At 44.2% G+C, this 19116-nt stretch overlaps 1 protein-coding gene across 1 annotated transcript in view; it reads left to right on the top strand.

The window, feature by feature from the left end:
* Positions 1-19116, top strand: part of LCT (lactase) — a 50510-nt gene that overhangs the window by 9530 nt on the left and 21864 nt on the right. The window contains exons 3-7 of the mRNA XM_042948589.1: positions 1913-1996; positions 6466-6568; positions 7843-7918; positions 11981-12710; positions 16338-16983. Coding sequence (XP_042804523.1) covers positions 1913-1996; positions 6466-6568; positions 7843-7918; positions 11981-12710; positions 16338-16983 — 1639 coding nt within the window. The remainder of the gene's footprint in view (positions 1-1912; positions 1997-6465; positions 6569-7842; positions 7919-11980; positions 12711-16337; positions 16984-19116) is intronic.

The raw sequence follows: 19116 nt of genomic DNA, 5'->3' as shown, positions 1-19116 counted from the left end.
AAAGATGTGTTGCATGGATTATGGTGATGGTTGCACAACAATGTGAATGCACCTAATGCCAGTGAACTTGGTAAATTTTATGTTATGTGTTGCCACAGATGGGAGAAATTGGTGCAAATCCCTCAGGGCCTTCCAGGTGTGGCTCACTCAAGCTGTCTTGGGGTCTCCCCTCCTATTTTTCCCAGTGTATATGCTATGCTTTCTTCCCCGTCTTGCATGCACCATTCAGTGTGCTTCTTATCCTAGATTTGCCCAAATCTCTTCCAACAAAATTCTACCCATTTATGACATACACGTGCATACACTTTCCATCGGGAGGCCTCATTTAACAATACTCCCTTGCTCAACTTGATTTGCTTTCTCTCTCCACTTGGAACACATAGCCCTTTGTTTAGACCAGCACTTTCCAAGTCTTGTTGTGTACCAGAATCACTTGGAGAGCTAGTAAAGCGCATAAGCCAAGGCTTCATGTGGAGGGACTGTCCTGGGTCTTCATAGTTTCCAGGTGAGCCCCAGGTAAGTTTGAAGACCACTGATGTAGACTTCCTTATAGCACTTCTAACTTTCTGCAATTTTTCATGTAATTGGTGCATTTACTAACACTCTGTGTTAAGTTGTACGCTTCAGTGGTTCTACTCTTTAAATCTTCCTCCACTGCAATGACTTTCAAGGGTGGGAACTAAGCGACTATGTGTTGTACAGAAATGACAAACAAAAGTAAGAGCTGAGAGGGGGTGGGGAAGGGGTTTGGTGGTACTCACCAAAGTGGAGCAAGCATGTAGGCTATTGGGTAAACACGGATGAGACTTGATCTGGAAAGCCATAGGGAGCTAGTGATGAGTCAATTATCAAAGGTCCATGGTGCACTTGGTTGTCATCGGATGCCATTATCAAGGGTCTGTGTCCCGAGGGAACAGATGATCTATGAAGGAGAGATAACAGGCTCTGATCTAGTCATGACAAGGATACAATGACTTCTGAGAAAGGCAGGGATGGAATCACAGTGGTATCTTTATGTGTTTAGACTGTGAATCTGAAGTTCTTAGAACATATGCAGGCCAGAGACTGTGCAGAGGGATAGATATGTCCAGGACCATAAGAGCTGTGCTCTCGGATAATACAATGGGTCAAGCTAGGGTCAACTAGGGTGGACTTGAAAACTGTGGCCTGACAGTAGGCCAGTGACGATAGCCTACAATTAAAACAAAGCCCCAAACCCCTGTAGGTCTGCAGAGATCACTGCAGATCCTGTGGGTGTCTGAGTGCTCCGCTATCTCTGTCCCAGCAAAGTGGGACGGCTGTGAGGAGGGGGCTGACCAGGGCAGCTCTGGCCTCTGACTCCATTAGTGCTCACTTCTTTGGTGGAAACCCACCATTTCTGGCATCCAGTACTTCATTCCCTCATTTAAATCTTTTTTTAAAAATTTTTTTTGAATGTTTATTCATTTTTGAGAGAGAGAGAGACAGAGCATGAGCAGGGGAGGGGCAGAGAGAGAGGAAGACACAGAATCCGAAGCAGGCTCCAGGCTCTGAGCTGTCAGCACAGAGCCCAACGCGGGGCTTGAACCCACAGACCGTGAGATCATGACCTGAGCCGAAGTTGGATGCTCAACCGACTGAGCCACCCAGGCTCCCCGTCATTCCCTCATTTAATCATATACATTTATTGAGCACTTATTGTGTGCCGAGCACTTTGCTGAGTATGTGGTGATACATTCCCAGCAACATGCAGGCACAAGGCCTCCATACATTCTCACTCTGTCCCAGCTTCTCCTCTACCTGCTTTTTCCTGGAAAATCTCACTTTGGAGTATCCATTTAGTAGGAGGAGGAGAAACAAAAAAGGATACTTCTGAACAGTACTTTATCTTGAAATTGCTTATGTTCTAACGATCCTATTTACTTATTTCTAGGGCACCGTCGATTTCCTCTCTCTTGATTTGTTTTATGAATGCCAAAGTGAGGCAAGTTTGCCACAGAAGTTGAGTAAATTGCAGGTAATTTGAGCCATTTCCCATATTGATGAATGGTGAAGCTTCCTGACAGCATATTAGACATTTTTTAAAATGTTTATTTTGTTTAGAGACAGTGTGTGTGAGCTGGGGAGGGGCAGAGAGAGAGGGAGAGAGAGAATCCCAAGCAGACTCTGGGCTGTTAGCACAGAGCTAGATGGGGGCTTGATCCTATAAACCATAAGATCATGATCTGAGCTGATACCAAGACTGGGACGTTTAACTGATTGAGTGCCCCAGCATATTAGACATTTAATGCTCTGGCTGATGTGTAAACTGAGCTATTCCATGCAGAGCCAGCAGACCTGCAGAGCTGCATCTGGGCAGATCTCCAGTGAATGCATTGCTGGAGAACTTTGCAGGGTCAGGCAGTCTTCCCTGGAAGAGGTAATGAGGGTTGTCTTATTAAGGTAAATATCTCACATGGATCTCTTGTGTAGATATCTGAGAATTAAAATTCCAGTCAGTGTTCATCCTAAGATTTAAAAGGGCTTTTCATGGATGATGGTTGTGGTTGCACAACAATGTGAAAGTACTTAATGCCACTGAACTGTAAAAATGGTTATGATGGCAATTTTTTATTTTTTTATTTTTTATTTTATTTATTTATTTTTGATATTTATTTATTTATTTTTTTATTTTAATATGAAATTTATTGTCAAATTGGTTTCCATACAACACCCAGTGCTCATCCCAACAGGTGCCCTCCTCAATGCCCATCACCCACTTTCCCCTCCCTCCCACCCCCCACCAACCCTCAGTTTGTTCTCAGTTTTTAAGAGTCTCTTTTTTTCTCTAAAATCAAATACTAATTTTTTTTTTTACATTTATTTATTTTTGAGAGATAGAGACAGAGTGTGAGTGGGAGAGGAGCAGAGAGAGAGGGAGACAAAGAATCCGGAGCAGGCTCCAGGTTCTGAGCTGTCAGCACAGAGCCTGACGTTGGGCTTGAACTCACCAACTGTGAGATCATGACCTGAGCCGAAGTTGGGCACTCAACCGACTGAGACACCCAGGTGCCCCGATACTAAATCTTTTTTTTTTAACTATACATTACTCTATTTAAAGGCTTCCATATATTATATAGTTCATATAACTTGAATTAATGGTTCTGCAGGTGAAATGCACACACCAGCAGCATCACCTTGGAAATGCAAATTCTTTTTTTTATTTTTATTTTTATTTTATTTTTTAATTTTTTAATGTTTATTTATTTTTTTTTTAATATATGAAATTTATTGTCAAATTGGTTTCCATACAACACCCAGTGCTCATCCCAAAAGATGCCCTCTTCAATACCCATCACCTACCCTTCCCTCCCTCCCACCCATCAACCCTCAGTTTGTTCTCAGTTTTTAAGAGTCTCTTATGCTTTGGCTCTCTCCTTCTCTAACGATGGCAAATTTTATGTATGTCTCACCACAACTGAAAAAAAAAAAAGACATTTCACACCCAGGTCTGCTGAATCAGATGCCAGCTATGGGGATCTTCCTGTAAACTTAGGCCCTTCCTTCCCGTTCCCAGGATTGTTTTCCTCAAGTCTAATGATTGTGACTATTTAGAGAAAGTATGTTGGATGCCACCTACCTACCTACCTATTAGCTTTCTGTCCTAAGCTTGGTCACTGCTGAGCACCTTCCTCATGGAAGACAAATCCCCAATTCCCTGGAGTCCTGACTGTTAGCCCATCTCCGAACAGGTTAGAACAGATTGCACACCCAGTGGCTTCTCTCTGGCCTTCCTGGGTCCTAGCAGTATTTCCATACTTACCCCTGAAGAGCTGCCCTCTCACAGGCCTCTCCAGGGACACCTGGCCACCAGCATTCACCCGTGTCTTCCTCTTGCCTCTGCAGGTGTGGGTTATAAAGCCACTCCCCTCTGCTTTCAGCCCTGGGCCTCCTGGCTTTGAATCCCAGCACCCCCACCACCAGGCAGGGTGGATTGTTAGAGGAATTACCTGTTTAAAGGCCAAGCTCATCAGTGTCAAACCCTCAGTGCTGCAGCTAGGTGGGAACTCCATTTGACCCGAGGCTGGAAGCTTGAAATGGACTAATTAGCATCAGTCCCATCCCTGTGTCTATGGGTTTCCTGCTGACCTTGTAGGCACTGCCGCTTTTATTGTTTACAAATACTATGATCTAATAATCAAAGACAGCAGATGCATTCACAAGGTATTTGAGTAATAGCTGCTATGACTTTAGTGCCTGCTCTGTGCCCCGCACTGCGTGGGGCACTTTATCCTCATGTTATCCCTTACAGCAGACCCCAACACTTAAGAAACTTAACCAAGGTCAGACATGAGGTAGTGAGCAGAGCTGGAATTGGAACCAGGGCTTTCTCATGACACCACACTCCCTCTGCAAGACAAAAATAATTCCAAGGTGTTGGGGACATTAAATGAGGGTGGCATTTTTGAAAATCATGTATAATTTTAGTTGTTTTTGCAAATATCTTCTTACCTGAACCCAAACTGGCTTGACCCAGAGACTGCACTGGTGGGCTTGGTGGGCCAGATTTCTGGGCCGTAAGCAGCGCTGAAGTAGTGTCTTCAAGGCCTGCTGATGCCTATCACACCTAAACCTATCTTTTGTCTTCTTTAAGGACTTCAACCAGGGCTTGTTCCTCAGCTAATGGGTTCATTGTCTGACATTTTAAAACTGTCTGGGTTAGGCAGATGGAGCATGCCTCAGAGAGGCCATCAACAGAGGACTGGCTTAATTTCTGCTTGAGGATGTGGTTTACAGTGTTTCTCTTTTGACATCAAAACGTTTTCAAGAAGGCCTGTTCCCCCCAGTGTCTGGATAAAGCTGTGAACTCTCAGTTGAGAGCTGGCCAGCCGAATAGTAAAACCCTCCTGGACAGACTTGGCAGCCTTTTATTAGGAGTTCTTTATTCCTATTATTTCCTTAGGTAGGGATTAGGTTCCAGATGCTGTATTTGACACTTCAGATGTAGCTCTAAAGATTCAGGATGACCACTTTCATCACCAGCTATGAGGAGAGAACTGAGCTGGAGAGGAGACTGTCCCTCTCTGGGCTCGTTGGTTTACAGGCGTGTACCATTTCCCACACAGCACACCCAGGACAGGAAGAACAGCTTTCTCCCCAGGCAAGGGGCTGACTTGTGTCCCCAAGAACCCAGATCATTCTGCCCACTGCTTCCTTCAGAGTGTACCCTTCCTCCTCATCTGGTGTCCTCTCACCCTGCTCCTGGAGGCTTGAAGGCCTGGAGGAGCAGGTCCCACGCTGTCCCATTCCCGTTTCCTTCCACTCTCCCCAGAGCACCTGCACATCCTTCTCCGAGCCTCAGGGACCCTGAGCTGCTGCTCTTCTCACCAGCACACAGGTGTTTTAGGGCTAGAAGACATCCTCATGCCCAGCACATCTAAATTCTGCAGGAGGTGCATGAGCAGTGCCCCTGTCCTCTGAGCAGGTAAAGGCTCTGCTCACCCAGGAAATTCCCCACTCAGCTGAAGGCTCCTTCAGCCCTCCTGGCCCCCATTGTGTGTTGATCTTTCAGGAGAGAGAAAATCCTCGGTCCCCTTAGCTGTTGGGTTCCCCTGCATCCACCCAGCAAGGGAAAGAATGAGGACTGTGTGAGCTGCACCTCCTTTAACTGTGGTCTTGGGCAACTTAGCTTCTCAAGGCTGAAGGCACTTTATCTGTAAAGAAGGGGCATTGTTGCAGGTGACTCTGAGAAAATAAAAAATGAGCCTGCCTTCTTTGGAAGTAGTTGCTATCGGTATCTCTCAGTGGCTTTTAACTCCTCCGAAGAGGAAAAACTTGATGTGGGGAAAATGACCAAACCCAACCTCCCCCCCAGAAAATGTAATTTAAAGTGAAGTCAAACAACATGTTTCCTTTGACAGTGAAATGGCTTAGAAATGGGAGAAAAGTCACACCTGTTCCATTTGAATGAGGGCCGCTTTATCATCATTATTATTATGGAAAATGTGAAATATGTCTACAAGAAAAGTATAATGAAGCCATCCCCAACTTCAAAAGCTATCGACTCATGGCTGATCTTGTTTCATCTATGCCCCATCTTCCCCTTCTCAAGTCAGGTTGTTTTGAAGCAAACCCCAGACATCCATAAATACTGTGATGGTGGCACCTGATTAAGCCTCTTATAGTAAGAAAGGCCCCTAACATGAGTGGATGGCCTTGTCCCTGGTCCCAACACAGTGCCTGGTTGGGCACTGTAAGCCTTGTAAGCATGCTAAGCCTATCTCTTTGGTGTGGGTTGATGGGGAGGGTGTGGCCACTGTTACTGAAAAGTGTAGCTCATTCTCCCTCAGAGTCTAGAGTCTGCTTCCTTTCCTAATTGAGATGTCTGGAGGTCATTTCCCAAACCGGAGTGAGGTTCGTAACTTCTCATCTTGAAAATCTATCCTTGTTATCAAAAGACTTATACTAGGCAACTTCAATTCACTTGTTGGCCTTTATCTTTTTCAGACTGTTGAGCCAAAAGTAAAAATTTTCATCTTCAATCTAAGATTCCAGGACTGCCCCTCCACCAGGAAGAAGTCAGCCAGACTGCTCTTCAGCCTTCTCGAGGGTGAGTGGACCATTGCTGGCGAGGTTTTGAGTCACATTTGGTGCACTGGCTTGGCAGTAGCAGTCCTGAAAGTCTGGGGTTCCAATAAGAAGAAGGACCAGAGGAGGGCTGGTCTGAGAGCCCACCCCAGATGCCTTTGTACCCTCTGTCCCTTAGCTCCCACTGACCCAAGAAAGACGAGGGGTTCTGTATAAAGATGGCAAGGATGCCTCGGTCTTGTGTAAATAAAGGCCATCAGGCCTCAGGTATCAGGTGTAAGCAGGGGAACTGCTCTGTGCTTGCGTGTCCCCTTCCATTACCCATCCCTCTGATATCTCACCTTTGCCTCACTCTGCTTCTTCTTATTCACGTCCGCATTTCACTTCAGCTTGCACATGGCCCTAGTGGGCACCTCACCAAAACCTTCATGTCTAAGACCCACAGCTCATGGACCATCTTCTCTGTGCCTCTTAGTTCAAGTTCAAATTCTTGAGAGTGAATCTGACTGGGGGCCCCTGGATCAGGAGATCACTCTTGGTCCAGTCGGGTCAAGGGTAAGGTGGATTCTGTTAAGGCATCAGGGGCTGAGGATCTACTAGAGACTCTGCAGGAGGGTCTGAGGGCCACATTCCTGGGTGTCCTGACATCCATCCCAGTCACCCTATAAGGCAGAGTATGGTATAAGTCAGTAGTGCCCTTTTTACTACCTGTAACCAGTACTGAGCTGACTTCACAGACCTCCTGACACTCATCCATAGATACCACTTAATAACCCTCACCCTAACTCATTTTTTGATGGCATACCTATCTCTATTCTTAAGTTCCATCCCTTTCTAAATGGCTAAAATGGTCAATTTTATGTTGATGCATAGTTTACTACAATTTAAAAAATTCCATCCTTTTCTGATGTCTGAGTTCTTCTAAATCAATTGTTCTCCATGTGTGGTCTCCAGACCAACAGCATCAGCCTCACCTGGGACCTTGTTAGACATTCAAATCCTTGAGCCCTATGTCAGATGCACTGGATCAGAAACTGTGAGGTGGGCCCAGCAATTTGTGCTTTACAAGCTCTGCAGGTGATTCTGATGCACACGGAAGTTTGAGAACCACTGTTCTAAGTAGGTGGAAATCACTTCTGACCTCCTTAGTGCTTTAGTCCATGGCATTTTCCAGGAAGCTTAGAACAATTTCTTGGAGTTTGGGTGTGTTGTATATATAAGGAAAACGATTGATGGCAATCATGCATATTGTTGGTTGGACTTCAGGGAGAATTAATTAAACTTCTTCTTTTACAGCCATAAATAAAAGCCAAGTGATCACCATTGGGTTTGATCTCAATACTTTCCTGAGCTGTTCAAGTTCCAAGAAAAGGTAATGTTAGATTTCCTGCTGAAGTATCAATAGCTGGTGTTTGCAGAATATTCTTTCATACGTGTGATCTCATGGGACTGTTGCCATCTGCCTCTCGCCAGTGATTTTATCATGGCTGTTCTGTAGGCGAGAGATAAAGGCTCAGAGGGGATGGCAGAGAGAGCCTGTCTCCCATTGCATCTTACCCGGGGCCCACATGGTCCTGCATCCTCTCTTGTCATTCTGCACTGGTGACCTTTGCAGTTTGTCCAAGTGTACACAATGAGTAGAGCTGGTATCTGAACCCCTGTCTTCTAATTTAAGATCTTGTTGGAGACAACCTGAGTTTGTGAAACAGCAGCCTGGGTTAAAGATATATCTGACCACCCCACTGAAGTTACGTGTTCTGAGTAAGTGAGGTTAGTTCTGTATACCTGTTTCCTCATGTGATATATAAAACATCTTCCCCTTGAGGAGATAGCATAGGTAGGAGATTGAACTGTTGCAGTGGGGCAGAAACCTAACTCAGTGGTGTTCTAAGAAGAGGTTGTTTTTGACTTTCGTGGGTTTTTTTTTTTTACTTTGTTTTTTATTTCCTTAAGTAATCTCTATACCCAATGTGGGGCTTGAATTCATGACCCTAAAGATAAACAGTCACAGGCTCTACCAACTGAGACAGCCAGGCATACCCTAAGAAGAGAGGTTTTAATTTATGTGGGGTTGCAAATAATTTCTTACCAAAATTATGGCTAAAATACCAAAATTTGTAAATGGCATACTTTAAAAAAAAATTAGAGCAGGTTTTAGGTTACCCCCATAATGACCCTCTCACAACACTCAAAATCCAATGTGCTTCCCAAGTGAGCATGAAAAGGATGGTGTGGACTCCTGAAATCATTGTTGTACTGTATGCTAACTAATTTGGATGTAAATTTAAAAAAAATTAAAAATAAAATTTAAAAAATAAAATAAAATAAAAACCTAAAAGACAAAAAAGACATGGGCCAACCACGTACAAATGACATCCTCTCTCCACATGACAAACCTAAAAGACAAAAACCTAAAAGGATGGTGTGGAAACCAGGAGATGGTTGTTCCCCAGAAACGTCAGCCTTCCATGGGTATGTTACACATGTGAGCTTCATGCACCATGCATTGACGAAAGACAAAGACTGGAAAGAATTATTTGGCTTCCCAGACTTTGAGCTAGAGCTCTCCTTACCCTACCTCAGACTGCTAGAAAAGCTCTGTCCAGGGTCACTCACTCAGTTGCTACCATCTTCTTGTGCTTTTCCTCTCCTAGCACTTGTGTATCTCAATCTGTTGTTCAGTCCTCTCAACTCACTTCAAGCTCTGCCGGTTAAACCAACAGACCCCGAGTGGCTGCTACTGTCAGGCTTTGTGCTGGGAGTATGAATGGTAGAAAGAGCAGATAGGTCAAAAGTGCTCCCTGACCACACTCGGAGTCAGCTGAGGATTACTGGGCTATGTCTTTTCAGAAAATAGAACTCAAGAGGCCATAATGAAAGGGTTACCCAGAAAGCTCAGTAATTATAAAACCACAAGATGCCATATGATATCAGCTCCAAGGTTCTCCCTCTAAACTTGGCCTGAGGCAAAGGTCCAACACTGGCTGACATTAAACTAACAGCCGGCGATCCTCATTCAGGAGGATGTTGGTGGAGAGTCTGCTGGGGGCCAGGGCAGACTGAGGGGGGTTCCAACAGGAGTAACATCCTTTTCTCTTTGAGAATCTTAGACCTTGGAGGGGAAGCAGAGTGGCCCACAAATGACTCTAATACCAGATTGTGGCAGAAGACAAAGCATTGCTCCACAGAAGGGGGAGAAAGAGCATTATCTGGGATGCTCTGAGGTGGCTGGGGGCAGGGGAGGGATAGCTGAAGGAGGGCTACCTGCAAGGCCTGGGCATAGAAACTGAGGCTATGCTAAATCTCTTGAGAGATACTCAGTATACTCATACTGAGTATGTTAAATCTCCTCCCAAGTTAGGTAAACCTGAACTTCCAGCATTAAAGCTTTAAGAGCAAATTGAGGGGTGGTTGGCTGGCTCAGTCAGAAGAACATGTAACTCTTGATCTCAAGGTTGTGAGTTCTAGATCCATGCTGGGTGAAGAGATTATACATACATACATAAGCAAATAAAAAAGCAAATGAATAATTAAGCAGTCCTTTAGAGCAAATTGTATTTTATCCAGGGACTGTTTGTTTCTTTCCTCAAGACTTCATTTCTTCCAAGCCAGGAGGACAATCAGGATCAGGAGTTTTAGGTCAGAGTAGCTGAGTCTGTTCATTGAGTGGGTGTCACCTGTGTCCCTGGTTGTGCTCCAGAGACCTGTATATATTATGGATAATCCATAACTATAGATTACCCCCCACCCCCACTGCTGTTTTAGCAAATGTGAGTTCATTGACGCTTCATAAAATAGGAGGTACTTAAGTTTGGAAGACCCAGATTTCTCTCCATTGGACAGAGGTCCCTCTGCAATGTCCCTGTCACTTCTACCAATTTTGTGCTCTGGGCTAACCACGCACAAATGACATCCTCCCTCCACATGATGGCCATTGGACAGGAGATGCCCTTGTACTGCACCCCCTTCCGCCATCCCCCTGCGATTCCCCCTCCAGACCAAACACATCCACCTACACCAACCCTTCCTCAACATTGCCCTCTGCTGGTGTAACTGCCACATGCTCTCTTACAGTGCCTTCCAGCCTGTAGGCCAGGACTTGGAGATTGGTAAACCAATTTAGGGTTTGTTTTGAAACATGAGAAGAAAATGTTTTATTAAAAAAAGAAAGGAAGAGGGGCGCCTGGGTGGCTCAGTCGGTTAAGCGTCCGACTTCAGCTCAGGTCATGAACTTGCAGTTTGTGAGTTCAAGACCCGCATCAAGCTCTGTGCTGCCAGCTTGGAGCCTGCTTCTGATTCTGTGTCTCCCTCTCTCTCTGCCCCTCCCCTGCTTATGCTCTGTCTCTCTCTGCCTCTCAAAAATAAATAAATGTTAAAAGAAAATTAAAAACAAAAAAGGAAGGAAGGAAAGACAGAAGGAGAGAAATGGACTAGAATAAAAAAGAAACTAGAGTGCATTCATGTAAGGATAGCATTTTTACAGTATGTTTTATTTCAAATATATATATTTATCTGAATTTATATATATGAAATATTTAAAAATATATGAATGTCTACACATCTACAAATACAGTGATATGTGGTTAAAAGCACAGACTGTATTCTACAGTTTGTAAACTATGTGATTAAGAAGTTCTCATTAAAAAAAACAAGATGTGGGGTCATTTACATTACAAAGGCTGGAGATGGATGATCTTCAGTAGGTACAATCATCAGGAATCCAGGCTTCTGCCTTAATTTTTGTCATCCTTAACAAGGCTTCCACCTTATTGTCCATCATGACTGCATGAGCTCCTGCCATTGTGTCCATAATCCAGGCAGCATAAAGGAGAAAGGAGGTTGTAGCTGGTGTTAATATTTAGCTGATGCACATCAGTAGAGCTACACCAGTAATTCAGTTATTGAAATACTTTCTTCCATACCAGCTGACAAACAGGTGCTGGTCCCCTGATGCCCAGACTATACTCATTTCTTTGACTCTCAATCTCCTTCTCTATAGGATATGGTTAAATAACTGTAGTCCTTATCTAATAAATTCGTGAAAATTAATGGAGAGACCTACATTCATATCACAGTGGCCAGCACAGAATCAAGGCATAATGAGTTAAAGCCATCATTATGATTAGCTATGTTTTATAAACAGTAAGAAGAAAAAGCATGGCATCAGAACTAAAGACAGTATTTGAGGACAAGCTAATACACAGAACGGTAGGCTTGGCACAGTGTTTGGAGTCCTGCAGAAGCAATAATAACTCACCTAAGAAGAGGCAATAATAGTAATTTTCCCAACCTCCAGGCACTTGTGTGGCTTTTGACTCAGTGTTTCTCGAACCTTTACTAATTACACACATTGCCGCCATCCATCAGTCTGGGGGCGCAGGTAGCCCGCAGGGTCATTACTCACCGTGTCCTTTCCATCTTTCGGATCCCGCAGTGGGCCCTGCTCTCGGACAGACAGCGCGCCCCTCCAGACCGCCACGCAGCCTGCCCTAGGGACGGCAGTAGGTTCCTCCTCGCCGCGGGGCTCCGCCTACCGGAGAGTCTGGGGAACATTTGCCAACCAATCCACGGCCGAAAGGGACGCTTTCCTGCGGGAGGATTTCCCCGAAGGCTTCCTCTGGGGCGTCTCCACCGGAGCCTTTAACGTGGAAGGAGGCTGGGCCGAGGGCGGAAGAGGGCCGAGTGTCTGGGACCACCTGGGTCGCCGGCACGCCTCCGAGGGCGCAGCAACACCGGAGGTGGCCAGTGACAGCTACCACAAGGTGGACACCGATGTGGCCCTGCTTCGCGGCCTCCAAGCTCACGTCTACAAGTTCTCCATCTCCTGGTCCCGCATCTTCCCCACGGGGCTCGGGCCCGGACCCAGCCGCCAGGGCGTCGCCTACTACAGCAGGCTCATCGACAGCCTGCTGGACGCGCGCATCCAGCCCATGGCCACGCTCTTCCACTGGGACCTGCCCCAGGCCCTGCAGGAGCGCGGCGGGTGGCAGGACGACAGTGTGGTGGACGCCTTCCTGGACTACGCGGCTTTTTGCTTCGCCACCTTCGGGGACCGCGTGAAGCTGTGGGTGACCTTCCATGAGCCGTGGGTGATGAGCTACGCGGGCTACGGCACTGGCCGACACGCACCGGGCATCTCCGACCCGGGCGTGGCTTCTTTCAAGGTACTTCTCGTCCTTGCAGTGCTGCCTCACTGGAGGAGAATTTGGCTGGGAGAAAGTCATTGTCTCTTCCAGTCAGAATGCGTTTACTTTTTGTGCTTTAAAGGAAGCCAGAGGGAGGGAAGGCACCATAAATCGTTAATCACCTTATTTTGTCCAAATACTGCTGGCACTTTGATAAGTTATTACATCCTTGGAACAGCGCTGGTGGATGAGGGAACTGGGGCTCAGAGAGGAGAAACTGTTTCCTGATGGCATCGCTGCAGGGTCAGCAGTTTGAAGCCAGAATCTGAGCCCGAGTCTGCTTGAGTCTACAGCAGATTTTCCTTGTCATCCAGGACTCTTAGTTGCATGGGACAGAAAAACCAACCCAGACAGACTTAAGCCAAGTGGGAGTCCATCAGCTCGGGAAACTGAAAAGTCTGGGCTTTAATATGATTTTTTTTAATGTTTATTTATTTTGAGAGAGTGAGAGAGAGCATGAGTTGGGGAGGGGCAGAGAGAGAGAAAATCCCAAGCAGGCCCCAAGCTGTCAGCACAGAGCTGGAGGGGGGGCTTGATCCAACTAACAGTGACATAATGACCTGAGCTGAAATCAAGAGTCGGAGGCTCAACCAACTGAGCCACCCAGGCATCCCTGAAAAGTCTGGGTTTTAGCTGGTCAGAGTGGAGCTTGATTAGATCCCAAACAATGCCACTAGTACTCAATTTCTCTTCTTGCCCCTCCTTGTTGGTTTTCTACTTGGGCTGCTTGGTAACCAGATGGTAGCAGCCACGCTCTCCTATTTCAAGACCAGCAGGAAAGAAAGCTTACCTCTCTTCTGGCATTCCCAGCAAACGTGTCCCTGTGCCTTATGCTTGCTGCATGGGTTGCATGCCCATCCCTGAACCAATCACTAAGTTTAGGCTGGGAAAATGTTGTGCAGTGACTGGTCTGGGTCTGGGTCTCAGCTCTGCCCTTCCACACACTGGCTGAGAGGTGGGGAGGTGGAAAAGGAAAAAGGGTTTGGCTTTCCAGAGGGTAGGCAGGGTATCATTTCCATAAGAAGGGGATGTATATACTGGACACAAAATTTTAAGTAGCTTAATATGGGCCCTTTCCATCATTTCTTTTTTTGCTCAAATCTCCCAGAAAACTCACCAGCTTTCCCTGACATCCATATTCAGGATGCACATGTTAGCCTGGCTTTCCCCTGCCACATCTTGAGTTCTGTTCTGAAATAGGAGTCTTTGCCTTGCCCTATGCTAGGTGTTAAGGAGGATGCATGACCCATATCCTCAAGATTTAATACTTTTTGGAGATGATACAAATAAATACACATAAGAAAATTAGAGAACAATCCAAAATGTCCACACTCAGAATGAGCTAAAATCAATGACTTGATGAAATGCCAAAAATTAGAGTGAAGTCAAAGCTTCCACTCTGCTCTTGTTCAACAAGAGCATACACACCAAGAGAGAACACTTCTCAAAATGGAAGGTTTGAACCTTTCTGTTTGTCTCCTTGTTGTAAAACTCATCCCAACCTCTTCTCCTGGCTTCTTATCCCTACAACTGTGGCTCCTGGAAAGTCCACACCACCTTTCTCCTTCAATTCTTGCTTTGATTTATTAGTTAAAACAGTATAATACCATTAAGGGAAGATTGCAAAGAAAACGGTTCACTCATAATTTTGCCCATATGTCCTTCCAGTCCTTGCATTCACAGTGTACTTACAGAGTGCACTAAATTCAGTGCCTTTTTAAATTTTTTTAAAATATTTATTTATTTTTGAGACAGAGACAGAGCATGAACAGGGGAGTGTCAGAGAGAGAGGGAGACACAGAATCTGAAACAGGCTCCAGGCTCTGAGCTGTCAGCACAGAGCCCGACGCGGGGCTTGAACTCACAAACCGTGAGATCATGACCTGAGCCGAAGTCGGACGTTTAACCGACTGAGCCACCCAAGCACCCCTTAGTACATTTTTTCAAGTAGACTTTATTTTTTTAATGTTTATTTATTTTGAGAGAGAGAGAGATGGGGGAGGGGCAGAGAGAGAGAATCCCAAGCAGACTCCATGCTGACAGTGCTAATGCAGGGCTCAAACCCACAAACCATAAGATCATGACCTGAGCCAAAATCAAGAATCAGATGTTTAACTGATAGAGCCACCCAGGTGCCCCAAGTAGACTTTATTTTTTACAGTGGTTTTAAGTCCACAGCAAAATTGAACAGAAGTTAATGTAGATTTTCCATATACCCTCTGCTCCCACACGTGCACAGCTCCCCCCGCTATTGACATCCCCCACGAGCATGGTACATTTGTTATGATGATTGAACCCACACTGGCTGTCATAATCACCCTAGTGCCCATTTCTTATCTGACATGTCATTAACACCTTTCCATGTTCTTACATGGCCACAATGACTGGTTTTGCTAGTTGTTTCATATTCCGCTGAGCCCCCTGCCTGATGCTGACTCAGTTAGAAGGCACACATTCCTGCCTTTTGGAAAAAAGCACAGTTTACCATTGGAGTTTAGGACCCTGTTAAGGATTAACATTTGCAACATGAGAAGCAGTGAGGAGTTTGACTTCCTAAGGCATATTTTGATCTGAAAGTCTTCAAGAGTAAGTGTCATTATCTTCAGATGATAAAAATGAAAAAGGAAAGGATGATAAGCAATAGCAATCTCCCTCCTACACCCCAAGTGTCTGCTTGGTGCTCTGTATACATGATCTTATTTAGTCCTCCTAAATGAATGCATAATTACCACTTCTTGCATACAAGGAAACTGAATGAGAAGGAAGTTAGTGACAAAGTCAAGATTTAAGTCTAGGTTTGTTACACTCCAGACACCCTGCTTTTGCCCGTTTTCCCATGGCACTCTGCCAAGGAAAGCTGTTAACTTTTGTAAGACCTTGAGTTAAGTCTACAAAGAGATTCCTGGTCATGGGTTTTCTTCCTAGATTTCATTAAGTGGAAAGAGCAGGTAGGTTAGAAAGAATTGTCCCATCCCTTCTGTGTCAAATAAAATGATCGTCCCAAATTCATTGTTGATGAATTATTCAATAAGCACTTACTAAGAACAAAGTCAGAATAGCATCATGGGGGACAATACAGGCAGAGTCAGGCTTCTTACATTCTACACCTCTCTAGATCTTGTTCCCCTCATCTGTATAGTGGTAATAATAATTATACTGTCACACAAGACTGTTGGGAGGAGCTTATGAGAGAATTCATTAACAATTTTTTACTGTGAAATATGGTTCTATTGACCTGTTGATGGTGATGTTGACTTGTTGATGTTATTGGCTGTTGATATTGCTGGCATTGGTGTTGATGATGTTGATGTCAACATTGTCCATGTTGTTGATTTACTGACATTGTTAGCATCAATCTTAACTACTTTTTGATATTGTTGACTTGTTGATATTGGCATTGACTTGCTGATGACTTCCTGACGTTGTTGACATTGGTGCTGTTATTGATGTGGACATTTTCATTGTGGCTATTTTATTAACATTGGTAACATTATTGACATTCGTATTAACTTGTTGTTGTAGACTTGTTATTGGCTTGTGGTTGTTGTTGGCTTTGCTATTAGCTGTTATTAAGCACTGTATTTCTTTCTTTTTTTTCCTCACAAGGTGGCTCACTTGGTCCTCAAGGCTCATGCCAGAGTTTGGCACCACTATAATAGCTACTATCGTCCACAGCAGCAGGGACGTGTGGGCATTGTGTTGAACTCAGACTGGGCAGAACCTCTGTCCCCAGAGAGGCCTGAGGACCTGAGTGCCTCTGAACGCTTCTTGCACTTCATGCTGGGCTGGTTTGCACACCCCATCTTTGTGGATGGAGACTACCCTGCTGCCCTGAAGGCCCAAATCCAACAGATGAACCAACAGTGCCCCAGTCTTGTGGGCCAGCTCCCTGAGTTCACCAAGGCAGAGAAGCAACTCCTGAAAGGCTCTGCTGATTTTCTGGGTCTGTCTCATTACACTTCTCGCCTTATCAGCACGGCCCAACAAGATTCCTGCATCCCTAGCTATGACACCATTGGAGGCTTTTCCCAACATGTGGACCCTGCATGGCCCCAGACCTCATCCCCTTGGATTTATGTGGTGCCCTGGGGTATAAGGAGGCTATTGCAGTTTGTATCTTTGGAATACACAAGAGGAAAAGTTCCGATCTACCTGGCTGGGAATGGCATGCCCATAGGGGAGACTGAAGATCTCCTTGAGGATTCCTTGAGAGTAGACTACTTCAATAAATATATCAATGAGGTGCTCAAAGGTAAGAATGGTGGATATGCTGGTGATTGGAAGGTGGGTGGTACTTCTCCAAGTCTTCAGATTTCTGTTTAATGAGACAAAGACAGTCTCCTAAGAAAATGAAGCCAAAAAGTAGTGTTAGTAGTAATAGCATGAGTCCTTCATATCAGCCTCCTAGCTGTTTCCCCCAGAAGCCTCAAGTGTTTGTTCCTATGTTCTTATTCCCTATAATGCCGCCTCCTACACTCTGCCCATTTGAGTCCTATCCATTGATCAAAAACTCATCATCTTTTAACACATTCATTTAACAAATATTTATTCAGTGCCTGTTATGTACCGCACATTGCACAAGACAGTAAGGGTAAAATATTGAGCAAATATCATCTTTTCCCATAGGACCCTCAGAGTTTACAGAGGGTCACAGACAGAAAATTGTAATAAAGGATGCCAATGGCATTATAGGAGGGGACTCCAACCCATTAAATCTTCCCTCATTGTTCTGGCCACATTCATCTCCATCTCCGTAAGTCAGCTATAAAATCTACAGTCCACATCATTCACTTTGATCCCATTAATTCATATCTACTGCACCAGTCTTACCTAACATAGTTTCATACGTCTTTTTAAATTTTTTAAAAGATTTTTTTAATATTTATTTATTTTTGAGAGAGAAAGAGAGTTTAATATTTTTTAATGTTTATTTTTGAGAGAGAGAGACAGAGCACGAGCAGGGGAGAGGCAGAGAGAGAGGGAGACACAGAATCCGAAGCAGGCTTTAGGCTCTGAGCTGTCAGCACAGAGCCCGATGTGGGGCTTGAACTCATGAATCATGAGATCATGACGTGACACAAAGCTGTGAGATCATAACCAACTGAGCCACCCAAGCACACCTAAATTTTTTTTATTTTAATTCTAGTATAGTTAACACACAGTGTTATATTGGTTTCAGGTGTACAATATAGTGATCTGACAATTCTATACATTGCTTAGTGCTCATTATGATAAGTGTACTCATAATTTCCTTCAGCTATTTAACACCCCCCTCCACCCCTCCTCTCTGGTAACCATCAGTTTGTTGTCTATGGTTAAGAGTCGGCTTCTTGGTTTATCTCTTTTATTCTTTGTTCATTTGTTTTGTTTGTTCCACACATGAATGAAATCATATGGTATTTCTCTTTCTCTGACTTCACTTAGCATTTTATCATCTAGATGCATCCATATTGTTGCAAATGACAAGATTTCATTCTTTTTTATGGCTGAGTAATGTTCTATTATATATAAATACCACATCTTCTTTATCCATTCATCTATTGATGGACACTTGTGCTGCTTCCATAATTTGGCTATTGTAATTAATGCTGCAGTAAACAGAGTGCCTATATCTTTTCAAATTAGTATTTTTGTATTCTTTGTAAATACCCAGTAGTGGAATTACTGGATCACATCATAATTCTATTTTTAATTTTTTTTGAGGAACCTCCATACTGTTTTCCACAGTGACTGCACTAAGTTGCATTCCTACCAATGGTGCATGAGGGCTCCTTTTTCTCCACATCCTCACCAGCACTTATTATTTCTTATGGTTTTGATTTTAGCTATTCTGACAAGCATGAGGTGATATTTCATTGTAGTTTTGATTTGCATTTCCCTGATGATTAGTGATGTTGAACATCTTTTCATGTGTCCTTTGGCCATCTGGATGTCATCTTTGGAGAAATGTCTGCTTGTGTCTTTGGCCCATTTTTTACTTGGTTTATTTTTTTTTTTAGGTGTTGAGTTGTATCAGTTCTTTATATGTTTTGGATATTAATCCTTTATTGGATATGTTATTTTCAAGTATCTTCTCCCATTCCAGAGGTTGTCTTTTAGTTTTGTTGATTGTTTCCTTCATTGTGAAAAAGCTTTTTATTTTTATGTAGTCCCAATAGTTTATTTTCGCTTTTGTTTCCCTTGCCCCAGGACACATATCTAGAAAGATGTTGATATGGCTGATGTCAGAGAAGTTACTGCCCGTGCTCTCTTGTAGGATTTTTACGGTTTCAGATCTCACATTTAGGTCTTGAATCCATTTTGAGTTTATTTTTGTGTATGGTGTAGAAAATTGGTCCACTTTCATTCTTTTGCATGTAGCTGTTCAATTTTCCCAACACCATTT

This window comes from Panthera leo, chromosome C1, assembly GCF_018350215.1.
Source record: "Panthera leo isolate Ple1 chromosome C1, P.leo_Ple1_pat1.1, whole genome shotgun sequence".
Classification (NCBI taxonomy): Eukaryota; Metazoa; Chordata; class Mammalia; order Carnivora; family Felidae; genus Panthera; species Panthera leo.
Note: the sequence above shows the minus strand (reverse complement) of the source record. Positions and strands in the feature narration are given on the sequence as shown.